At 45.6% G+C, this 12622-nt stretch overlaps 1 protein-coding gene across 1 annotated transcript in view; it reads left to right on the top strand.

The window, feature by feature from the left end:
- The window catches only part of LOC139278201 (neural-cadherin), a 157051-nt gene that overhangs the window by 83791 nt on the left and 60638 nt on the right, over positions 1-12622 (top strand). Inside the window, exons 10-11 of the mRNA XM_070896848.1 lie at positions 6960-7130; positions 7564-7736. Coding sequence (XP_070752949.1) covers positions 6960-7130; positions 7564-7736 — 344 coding nt within the window. The remainder of the gene's footprint in view (positions 1-6959; positions 7131-7563; positions 7737-12622) is intronic.

Here is a 12622-nt window from a genome sequence, read left to right as displayed (position 1 = left end):
CCTCCAAACACCACAACCATCTTCCTTTGTGCTAGGTATGAATCCAGCCAGAATATTTCCCCTGATTGCCATTGACTTCAGTTTTACTCGGGCTCCTTGCTGCCACACTTAGTCAAATGCTGCCTTGATGAAAGAACAGTCACTTTCACCTCACCTCTGGAATTCAGCTCTTTTGTCCATGTTTGTACCAAGGCTGTAATGAGATCGGGAGCCAAGTGGTTGTGGCAGAATCCAAACTGAACATCGGTGAGCAGGTTATTGGTGAGCAAGTGCCGTTTGATAGCACTGTTGACGACACCTTCCATCATTTTGCTGATGATTGCGCGTATACTGATGGGGCGGTAATTGGCTGGATTGGATTTGTCCTGCTTTTTGTGGACAGGACATACCTGGGCAGTTTTCCACATTGTTGGGTAGATGCCAGTATTGTAGCTGTACTGGAACAACTTGACTAGGGGCGCAGCTAGTTCTGGAGCACAAGTCTTCAGCACCACAGGCAGGATGTTTTCGGGGCTCATAGCCTTTGCTGTATCCAGTGCACTCAGTCATTTCTTGATATCACGTGAAGTGAATCGAATTGGTTGAAGACTGGCTCTATAATGATGGGAACCACAGGAGGAGGCTGATGTGGATCATCCACTCTGCACTTCTAGCTGAAGATTGTTGCAAACGCTTCAGCCTTGTCTTTTGCACTCACGTGCTGAGCTCCGCCATCATTGAGGATGGGGATATTCAATGGACCCTTCTCCTCCTGTTAGTTGTTTAATGGTCCACCACCATTCACGGCTGGATGTACCAGGACTGCAGAGCTTTGATCTGATCCATTGATTGTGGGATCACTTAGCCCTGTCTATAGCATGCTGCTTCTGCATTTTAGCATGAATGTAGTCCTGTGTTGCAGCTTCCCAAGGTTAGCACCTCACTTTTAGGTATGCCTGATGCCTCTTTTCTATACTCATTGACCAAGGATTGGTCCCCTGGCTTAACTGTAATGGTAGAGCGAGGGATGTGATGGCCCTTGAGGTTACAGATTGTGGTGGAATACAATTCAGCTGCTGCTGATGGCCCACAGCGCCTCATGGTTGCCCAGTTTTGGGCTACTAGATCTGTTCTGAATCTATTCCATTTAGCATGGTATTAGTGCCACACAACACGATGGATGGTGTCCTCAGTGTGAAGACAGGACTTCATCTCCACAATGACTGTGCGGTGGTCACTGCGACCAATGTTGTCATGGACAGATGTATCTGTGACAGGTAGATTGGTGAGGACGAGGTCAAGTAGGTTTTCCCTCGTGTTGGTGCTCTCACCACCTGCTGTAGGCCCAGTCTGGCAGCCATGTCCTTCAGGACTCGGCCAACTCGGTCAGTAGTGGTGCTACCGAGCCACTCTTGGTGATGGACATTGAAGTTCCCCACCCAGAGTACATTCTGTGCACTTGCTACTCTCAGTGCTTCTTCCAAGTGGTGTTCAACATAGAGGTACACTGATTCATCAGCTGAGAGAGGTAATCAGCAGGAGGTTTCCTTGCCCATGCTTGACCTGAGTCCATGAGACTTCATGGAGTCCAGAGTCAATGTTGAGGACTCCCAGGGACACTCCCTCCCGATTGTATACCACTGTTCCACCACCCCTGATGGGTCTGTCCTGCCAATGGGATAGGACATACCCAGGGATGGGTGATGGAGGAGTTTGGGACATTGGCTGAAAGGTTCGATTCTTTGAGTATGTCTATGTGAGGCTGTTGCTTGACTAGTCTGTGGGACAGCTTTCCCACTTTTGGCACAAATGCTCAGATATTAGTGAGGAGGACTTTGCAGGGTTGACTGGGCGGGGTGTGCCATAGTCGTGTCTGTAGCCAGTGCCGAGGTCGGTGCCGGGTGGTCCATCCAGTTTTATTCTTATTGTTTCTCGTAGCAGTTTTGTTACAACTAAGTGGCTTGCTAGGCCATTTTGAGGGCAGTTAAGAGTCAACCACCTTGCTGTAGGACTGGAGTCACATATAGGCCAAACCAGGTAAGGATGGCAGATTTCCTTCCCTAAAGAACATTAGTGAACCAGATGGGTTTTTACGACAATTCGATAGTTTCATGATCACCATTACTAATACTAGGCTTTTATTCCAGATATTTATTGAATTTAAATTTCACAGCTGCCGTGATGGGATTTGGAGTCACGTGTCTGGATCATTAGTCCAGGCCCCTTTAGAAATAAGAACTACCTATATGTATAAGTATGTATAGGAGGTGTAGAACAGAACTGAATGAAATGTGCAAGCGTTTCAACAGCAAGTTGAAGAACTGCATAAAGTGTCCACTTAACATTTTGAGAAAAAACTTTTAAACAAAAGAAACCAGCTTTTATCTTGTATGTAGGAAGTATTTGGTGTTGGTGAGTAAGATATAAAAGAATATGGGAAGTCAATGGAACTGAGTATTGGGTGGGGTAACAGGTGACCGATACGATACTGCCTGTTCTGTGCTACCACACAAGACAGATTTCTATCCCATAAACTTTGTATTGTAATTTGTAACATTGAAAATGAAGGCTTCACTTGTTGGGGGTGTGGCAGATTTGTTATGTTGTAAAGATTCATTTTCCGGTGAAGGTATGAACTTCTCCTTTCATAAGTAACTTCCCCAGTTGTCTAATTTGCCCACAAGTACATCATCTGTGGTCAAGGCATTCAGAAAAGAAAGAATGACTTGCATTTATATAGCACCATTCACGACCACTGGACGTCTCAAAGCACTTTACAGCCAATTAAGTACTTGTGGAGAGTAGTCACTGTTGTAATGTGGGAAACACGCCAGCCAACTTGCAAGCTCCCATAAACAGCAATGTGATAATGACCAGATCGCCTGTTTTTGTTATGTTGACTGAGGGATAAATATTGGCCAGCACACCGGGGATAACTCCCCTGCTCTTCTTTAAAATAGTGCCATGGGATCTTTTATGTCCACCTGAGAGGGCAGACGGGACCTCGGTTTAACATCTCATCCAAAAGACGGCACCTCCGACAGTGCAGCACTCCCACAGTACTGCACTGGAGAGTTAGCCTAGATTTATGTGCTCAAGTACCTAGAGTGGGACTTGAACCCACAACCTTCAGACTCTGAGGCAAGTGTGCTACCCACTGAGCCACAGTTGACACTGACACAGCAGTTGGCTTGCCAGGCTTCTGCCAATGCCACCCTGGTAAAAGCTTCTAGAAGATATGTGAGGGCACCCCAGGATGGCTGTTACTCTGGTTTCTCTTTCCTCGCTCTGGCGAACTATCAAATCCTTGTGTGTGCTCAAAACGTATTACTGTGAGGTACCATTTATTGATGCTTAATTAACTGCACAACAGTGGAAATATTTTGATTGTTTGTTAAATGTTGTGGGATGTTGTCTGCGTGATACATCACAGTCAGGGCAGTTTAAACAACATTTCTTTTTCTTTTATTGGCAGTGAGAATTCCTCTTAAAGTGCTTTTCTCTCCTGTACCTTTTGTGGATCTTTTTGTTGACCAGTTTTTAACTGCTTGTCAGAGAAGCAACAGGAATGGTAGCAGAGACGAGCACTTGCACCACAATGTCTGGCTTATGTTCAGAATGACAGTAAATTCCAACTTATTTGTGTGTGAGAGAATTGACCTTCGTCACATTTTCTACACACTATACTTAATGTGAGACATGGGGCTAGAATTTCCACTTTTGTGCTTATTGCCCAAAAATGGACATTATTTCTGGCGTGGGCGGTAAAAAAGGGTTTTCAGATCGCTGGCTTCTCGCCCATTCTCAAAGCACCTAGTCTCCATTTTTGAAAATGGGCGTTAACGCAAGCGATATGAAATGGACGGTAGCGTTAAATATTTTTGACCTTCTGCCGTAAAGTGTCGCCATCCTTAGCAACGGCATGGCAACAGCAATGCTCGATTCCCGGGATTCAGGAGATCAAGATTCATCATGACATGCACAGAAGAGGAGACAGAGAGAGAGAGGGACTGAAGGTGTGTGTGGCTGTGGTGTGTGCTTGTCTGGCTGTTGTGGGAGACACGACGGAGATTCACCAGCAGCAAAAAACCTACTAAGCACCAAGAGCATAATTGGCACCAAGTTTTTGTCTAACAAATAAGATATAACATGGAAGGGATGGAGGAGGCTCTGGAGCTGGTAGCCAGGAACACTGGTGGCAGAGGGCTCTCAGTAGTCCTGGAGCGCAGCGCAGCACCCTAAGGTGCCGCACCCCCATTGCCAATCACACATGAGAGCCAGCAACAACATCTTGCTTCTGGCTCGGAGCATGTTCCCACCTCGGGACTGTCCTCTCCTGTATCCGTCCAAGCAGCGGTTCGGCTGTCATCCCTCGCCGCCCCCCCCCGCCCCAAATGAGCTCCTCGGCCAGGCGGCTTGGAGTCAGGAGGGGAAGGGGAAGGGGTAGAGATGGGGAGGAGAAGCGGGGGGGCGGGGGAGGGGGGGGTTGGTTTTTACAGAACTACTGATGATTTCAGGCAAATGTTCAATTTAAATATTTTTTATTTAACAAAACCTTGTTGCACATTGGCTCAGATAGCTGCACCGTTACACGCTGGTGATTCCTTAACATCAAAGGGTATAATGACACTTAACTTCAATCAACTTAAACTTTAACTGTCACCAAGGTGATGCCCACCATTGATGTATCACCTGCACACCCAGCAGTGTGTCAGCCTTGTAAATAACACCAATGTTCTTTCAGGCAAAGTGATCATTGATGAGCTCCTGATGTAAGGCTCTTGCAGCTATCATGCCACCACAGGCCCTTTCATGCAGTCAACAGTGGGGTGGAGGCATGGCTTCAGCATCAGCCTGATTGTCTGGGCTGATGTCAGCGTCCGCCTCCTCGTCCTCTTCCTCTCTCTGGTGAGGTGGACTGTCAGACTTATCAGGCAATTCTTGTCTGCTCCTGATAGCCAATTTGTGCAGCATGGAGCACATCACCATGAATTAAGCTACGTGCTCAGGGTGGTATTGGAGCTCACCTCCTGAGTGGTCCAGACATCTAAAGCGCTGCTTCAGCACTCCAATGGTTTTCTCCACGATATTGCGAGTTGCTCTGTGGCTCTCATTGTGTTGCCTCTCGGCTTTGGTGTGGGTGTCACGCAGGGGGGGTCATCAGTCAGGTGGCGAGGCCATATCCTTTGTCACCAAGCATCCAGCATTGACCTTGTGGCTGATTGTTAAACAAGTCAGATACAGTGTTCTCACGCAGGACGTGAGCATCATGGATGCTGCCCGGAAATTGAGCATTCACTACCAGTATAATTTGCTGGTGGTCGACAATGAGTTGGACATTCAGGGAGTGGAATCCCTTGCGGTTCCTGAAAACCTCAGCACCCTGAAAAGGTGCCCGCATTGCGACGTGTGTACAGTCTATTGCTCCCTGCACTTTGGGGAAGTTAGCAATTCTGCAGAATCCTAGAGCCCTCTCACTCTGTGCATCCCTGGTCATAGGGAAGCTGATCAAGTCTCTCCTGCATGCGTACAGGGCTTCAGTGACCTGTCTAATGCTGCAATGTGTGGCATGCTGAGACAGACCGCAAATGTCGCCAGCTGTGGCCTGAGAAGAACCCGAGGCGTAGAACGACAGTGCCACGGTGACTTTGACCTCGACGGACAGTGCAGTATTGATGGTGCTGGCAGGATGCAGATCTCCCCTTATCAGCTGGCATACCTCAGTGATAACCTCTTTGTGGAAGCGCAGTCTCCGAAGGCAGGTGGTGTCGGGCAAGTCGAGGTAAGAATGCTTCTCTTGCGGTGGGTATAACGTCTGGTCCTCCTCATCAGTCTGGTATGTCTTACATTGGGCACATAATGCTGTGGAGCGTACCTTCGGCGATCTCGAGTCTGCTACATGTAATTGGTCATCAAGAGAGGGTGAGAAAGGACAGGCCCCATTGCAGTAGCTCTCTATTTTCCACCGATTGGTCACAAACAAGGAATGTCCCGATGAAGACACCTATTCAATTCCAATCGGTCACAGTATGGTCAAGATGTTTGTAGAGATGTTCACATCAACTCCAACAACCTGCAGAGTACATCCGAACTCCCCCGAGGTTGAAGCACAGCAGCCTTTTAAAGGATGCGACATGTGATGTAGAACATGGCGTCCATAACGCTGTGATTAGTTCCGGTTAGTTGCACTTCTTCTGGGCGGTTTTTAGACAAGTGATATTGTGGGCCATATGTGTGCGAGGTGGTGAAAGTGACGCTGGGTGATCTCATGGCCGCTAGTTTCGGTAAATATGGTCTTTACGACAAAAAAAAATGGGCGGGCAGTATTATTGAATCTCGGCGTTAAATCAGTGTGGAAGTTAACACTGAGCGATATTATGGGCGTTGATTTCACCCATTCTGAAGATTCCACCCAAAAAAAGTGGGCAGGCGGTATTTTTTCCCAGCGTTAAGCACATGGGGAAAGTAACGCTCGGCGATAAGTTTCCAAAAAATGCCCGTCAGTTTCCATTTTGTGGCTAAATGGGCGATAGATATCTGGGCGGTATATGTCATTTCAGGGATAAAATGGGCATTAAGTGGCCGTTAAGCATGCAAAAAAATGTGGAGGTTCTAGTCCATTGTTATTTACATATATTGTGTGTATATGACTTTCTCTAAGCTTCTGTAGAGCAGCTGACTGAACCTAGCATTAGTAGATTTATTTTTATGGTCACAATAATGCTGGTTGAGCATGTTATTCTATTCATTTTATTAAATTCCATCTGTAAACACAGATATGACGTGGATTAAGGTTGCCGTGATTGTGCTGTATGCTATCTTACTTGGAAAATTGTCTTTTGTCTGAACGTTCACAAAGGTGAACATTAAGCCCTTTTTAGAAAGACAAAATAGATTGATGTATAAATTTGAAGGTCGGCAGCTGCTGGGAGTTTTTCCAGTATCAATCTTGTCTGACATAAGTGCCATTGATATTTCAGGAATTATCACAACAGCGCAACAGTTTAACCGAGAGCAGCTGAGAGAGTATTCCATCACTGTTACAGCCACTGACCAGTCTGCTGAACCATTTATTGGCATCTGCCAGATAAATATTCTCATCCTTGATGAAAATGACAACAACCCCAAATTTGAAAATATACATTATGAGTGTAAGTATTAACAAAATAACCCATGCAGAGAAATAGTAGAATGATACTGATTTCACCGTAAAGGGAAAAGATCCTTGAAAATAATCTGGATTTGGAACATTATATAACGCAATTCCTCTACGCAAGAATGCTGTTAAACTGTAATATTCACAGAACTCAATGTAAAAAGAATTATGCAGAATAATTTTCATACAGTGAGTGCTCAATTTTTATTTTTTTTGTGACTGTCATAAAATATTTATTTATAATACGGTTAAATATTTTACCAGATTTTATGTGCTATGCATACAGAAAAGTGACTTTTACAATGGTAAAATATTTTGGGATTTTATCAAAATGATGGTGGAAAAAAACTTTTATAACTGGTTTTGTGGAAGGCACATTTATAGCAAACGCCCTCTTGATGAATAGATTTTCAAATGCTGTCTTTTAGATTTTCTTAGAGAAGACACACTAATTGGAACAAGCTTTCTGCGTGTTGCTGCTCACGATGATGACCAGGGTACAAATGCTGCTATCACCTACTCAGTGCTTGCAGAGGAACCTGAATATTTCCGAGTTAATCCAACCACAGGCTGGGTTTATGTACATCAACCTATATTGCAGGTAGAATACTTCTATACAGCTCAATAGCTTACACGGGGAGAAGATCAACCTGCCAGCACGTACTCCACAATCTCCAGGTTCTATCTTTCTCATTTCCTGACTCTATCTCCAAATATTTGCGATTTATTCTGTCTCTTTAATGTATCCCTGTTTCTGTTTACTGCGTGTTTCTCTATAGTATTTGGCTTTTTTATCCAACTTTTCATTTTATCTCCGCAATCTCCCAACCCTGTCTTACTCTGCAGCCTGGGACTGACTCGTGCTCCTTCATTAACACAGGTGCATGTGTCCACTGTGGTGTTCTTCGACATACATTTTAGAATTACATTTTTAACTTTGCTAACTTTGTTATAAATGATTGAGAGTTGGTAAAATCAATTGGAAAATGCTGTGTTGCATTATCTATACTGAAATAAGTTTTCAACCCAATTTTTGATATGCGAGTTATTTTAAACTATTACAGACACAGTGTATAGAGATAAATGGACAGACTGGATCAGCTTATTAGTGAGACCTTTTACGGTTCATGAAAAAAACCTAATTCTTTCAATGACATTATTTCTGAGAATAATTGTCATGATTACACTAAAAAGGATAGAGCAGGGTACTTTCTAAATGATGAAAAGCTAAAAACAGCGGCGGTCCAAAGAAACCTAGGGGTCTAGACACAAAGGGGCAAAATTGCCTGCGCCCCGATTGGGGGCGGTAACCTGCTGGGGCTGGGATTTCCCGTACCCGCCGCAGAATTGGGCTACCGCCCCTTAAAGGAAGTGGAGCACAATCTCGCGCGCACCACTCCCTTTAGGGGCGGGTCCTGGGGCGATGCTGGGGCGAGTAGTGCAGCACTACGCAGATGCTCTGCGTAGCGCTGAAGCGCTTCAATGCCCCTCCCCTTCACTCTGATGGCCTCCACTACACCACCAGGGCAGCATGGTACCGGGCCTGCAGCCCAGCACCAAAAATGGAGTGCCGGGCTGCACTATGGTGACCCGGACTACGCACAAATGTACATAGGGAAGCCGAGAGTTGGCAAAAAAAGCAAGATGGCGGCACAGGGCGCTGGCGACCTCCTCTTTAATTTCCGCCCCACAAGCGGATGTCGGCCAGCTTCACAACCCGCGAAGCTGGCGTTGACATCCACTCACGCCAGCCTTGCGGGCCACGGGGCAATTTCATCCCACAGGGCAGTGCGGGGCTGGCGTGCAGCACTGAGGGGTCGCCGCGCACGGCGATGACGTCTTCGTTAATTGGCCGAAAAATGTCTTGCTCGCGGAGGCGCTAATGGGCCTCTGAAAAAGGATCAATTTCACCCCCATTGATTACTAAAATGTCATGTGCAGGTACAGAAAATAATGAAAAAGGTTAATGGAATGTTGGCCTTTATATCTAAAGATCTAGAATACATGGGGGCAGAGGTTATGCTGCAGTGATACAAAACCCTGGAGTACTGTGAGCAGTTCTGGGTACCACACCTTAGGAAGTTTGGCCTTGGAGGGAGTAGGTTTACCAGAATGATACCTGGACTCTAAGGGTTAAATTACGAAGAGCGATTACACAAATTAAGGTTGTATTCCCTGGAACTTAGAAGGTTTAAGGATGATTTGATCAAAGATGTCAAGATATTAAAGGGAACAGATAGGGTAGATGGAGAGAAACTATTTCGCTGGTCTAGGACTTGGGGCATCGTCTAAAAATTAGAGGCAGAACTTTCAGGAGTGAACTTAGAAAACACTTCTACACACACTGGGCTAGATTTTAGCTTTTCGGTGAAAACGGTAGTTTTACGCCAAAATTACCATTTTCGCTGTGCTACCGTTTTTAGGCCAAACTTTCGGCCAGCGCATCGGTAATGGAGGCATTGCTCGACGATTCGCTGTGCAAACCGTGAGTTTCGGCAACTTTCGTCCGGGGCTGGGAGCGCTGCGTGAAGCCTTGGGAGGGGACAAAAAAATAAAAAATAAAATTCAAAAAAAGTCAAAAAACATTCACAAAACCCTTAGCTATTAAATCGCTGAAAAATAATTTAAAAATAAAAACTTTAACTTACTTTTATGTAGGTTATCATACTTACCGCTGCTGGCAGAGCTGCACCGACAGGTCTGTCTGTATTCTGGGTGCGGCGTGTGAGTCGGGAGAGTGCCAAAAGTACGACGCAAATGCAATCTGCATAGTTGCACGTCGGCGCCCCTCTCCCTGGCGGTACGTGGAAGCGCCGCCACAAAGTGGTACCCGAGGATCCCACTGACTGGGCTTTTGCGGAGGGTCAAATCGCAGCGAAAACCCGGTTGCAAACCTGGCGAAAATCCAGCCCAAAGGCTGGTAGAAGTTTGGAACTCTCTTTCGCAAAAGGTAATTGATGTTAAATCAATTATTAATTTTAAATCGGAGAGTAATAGCTTTTTGTTAACTAATGGTATTAAGAGATATGGGCCAAAAGTGGATATATGGAGTTAGGTCGCAGATCAGACATGATCTCATTTAATGGTGGAACAGGCTTGAGGGGCTGAACGGCCTACTTCTGTTCCTATGTTCTTATGTTCCTACCTGGGTTCAACGGATCTGCCCAAATGTGCTAAGGGTTTGTATCCTAGCAACCCACATCATATTTTCAAGGCCTTTTGGGTAGATTTTCATCTACATTGAAAGAAAGATAGACGCATTTGAGTATCACCTTTCACGACCACCGGATATCTCAAAGCGCTTTCCAGCCAATGAAGTCACTGTCGTAATAGAAACATAGAAACATAGAAAATAGGTGCAGGAGTAGGCCATTCGGCCCTTCTAGCCTGCACCGCCATTCAATGAGTTCATGGCTGAACATTCAACTTCAGTACCCCATTCCTGCTTTCTCGCCATACCCCTTGATCCCCCTAGTAGTAAGGACCTCATCTAACTCCTTTTTGAATATATTTAGTGAATTGGCCTCAACAACTTTCTGTGGTAGAGAATTCCACAGGTTCACCACTCTCTGGGTGAAGAAGTTCCTCCGCATCTCGGTCCTAAATGGCTTACCCCTTATCCTTAGACTGTGACCTCTGGTTCTGGACTTCCCCAACATTGGGAACATTCTTCCTGCATCTAACCTGTCTAACCCCGTCAGAATTTTAAATGTTTCTATGAGGTCCCCTCTCATTCTTCTGAACTCCAGTGAATACAAGCCCAGTTGATCCAGTCTTTCTTGATAGGTCAGTCCCGCCATCCCGGGAATCAGTCTGGTGAACCTTCGCTGCACTCCCTCAATAGCAAGAATGTCCTTCCTCAGGTTAGGAGACCAAAACTGTACACAATACTCCAGGTGTGGCCTCACCAATGCCCTGTACAACTGTAGCAACACCTCCATGCCCCTGTACTCAAATCCCCTCGCTATGAAGGCCAACATGCCATTTGCTTTCTTAACCGCCTGCTGTACCTGCATGCCAACCTTCAATGACTGATGTACCATGACACCCAGGTCTCTTTGCACCTCCCCTTTTCCTAATCTGTCACCATTCAGATAATAGTCTGTCTCTCTGTTTTTACCACCAAAGTGGATAACCTCACATTTATCCACATTATACTTCATCTGCCATTCATTTGCCCACTCACCTAACCTATCCAAGTCGCTCTGCAGCCTCACTGCATCCTCCTCGCAGCTCACACTGCCACCCAACTTAGTGTCATCCGCAAATTTGGAGATACTACATTTAATCCCCTCATCTAAATCATTAATGTACAGTGTAAACAGCTGGGGCCCTAGCACAGAACCTTGCGGTACCCCACTAGTCACTGCCTGCCATTCTGAAAAGTACCCATTTACTCCTACTCTTTGCTTCCTGTCTGACAACCAGTTCTCAATCCATGTCAGTACACTACCCCCAATCCCATGTGCTCTAACTTTGCACATCAATCTTTTGTGTGGGACCTTGTCGAACGCCTTCTGAAAGTCCAAATATACCACATCAACTGGTTCTCCCTTATCCACTCTACTGGAAACATCCTCAAAAAATTCCAGAAGATTTGTCAAGCATGATTTCCCTTTCACAAATCCATGCTGACTTGGACCTATCATGTCACCTCTTTCCAAATGCACTGCTATGACATCCTTAATAATTGATTCCATCATTTTACCCACTACCGATGTCAGGCTGACCGGTCTATAATTCCCTGTTTTCTCTCTCCCTCCTTTTTTAAAAAGTGGGGTTACATTGGCTACCCTCCACTCCATAGGAACTGATCCAGAGTCAATGGAATGTTGGAAAATGACTGTCAACGCATCCACTATTTCCAAGGCCACCTCCTTAAGTACTCTGGGATGCAGTCCATCAGGCCCTGGGGATTTATCTGCCTTCAATCCCATCAATTTCCCCAACACAATTTCCCGGCTAATAAGGATTTCCCTCAGTTCCTCCTCCTTACTAGACCCCCCGACCCCTTTTATAACCGGAAGGTTGTTCGTGTCCTCCTTCGTGAATACCGAACCAAAGTACTTGTTCAATTGGTCCGCCATTTCTTTGTTCCCCGTTATGACTTCCCCTGATTCTGACTGCAGGAGACCTACGTTTGTCTTTACTAACCTTTTTCTCTTTACATATCTATAGAAACTTTTGCAATCCGTCTTAATGTTCCCTGCAAGCTTCTTCTCATACTCAATTTTCCCTGCCCTAATCAAACCCTTTGTCCTCCTCTGCTGAGTTCTAAATTTCTCCCAATCCCCAGGTTCGCTGCTATTTCTGGCCAATTTGTATGCCACTTCCTTGGCTTTAATACTATCCCTGATTTCCCTTGATAGCCACGGTTGAGCCACCTTCCCTTTTTTATTTTTATGCCAGACAGGAATGTACAATTGTTGTAGTTCATCCATGCGGTCTCTAAATGTCTGCCATTGCCCATCCACAGTCAACCCCTTA

Source organism: Pristiophorus japonicus, chromosome 13 (assembly GCF_044704955.1).
Source record: "Pristiophorus japonicus isolate sPriJap1 chromosome 13, sPriJap1.hap1, whole genome shotgun sequence".
Classification (NCBI taxonomy): Eukaryota; Metazoa; Chordata; class Chondrichthyes; family Pristiophoridae; genus Pristiophorus; species Pristiophorus japonicus.
This window is presented reverse-complemented; position numbering and strand designations above follow the sequence as displayed.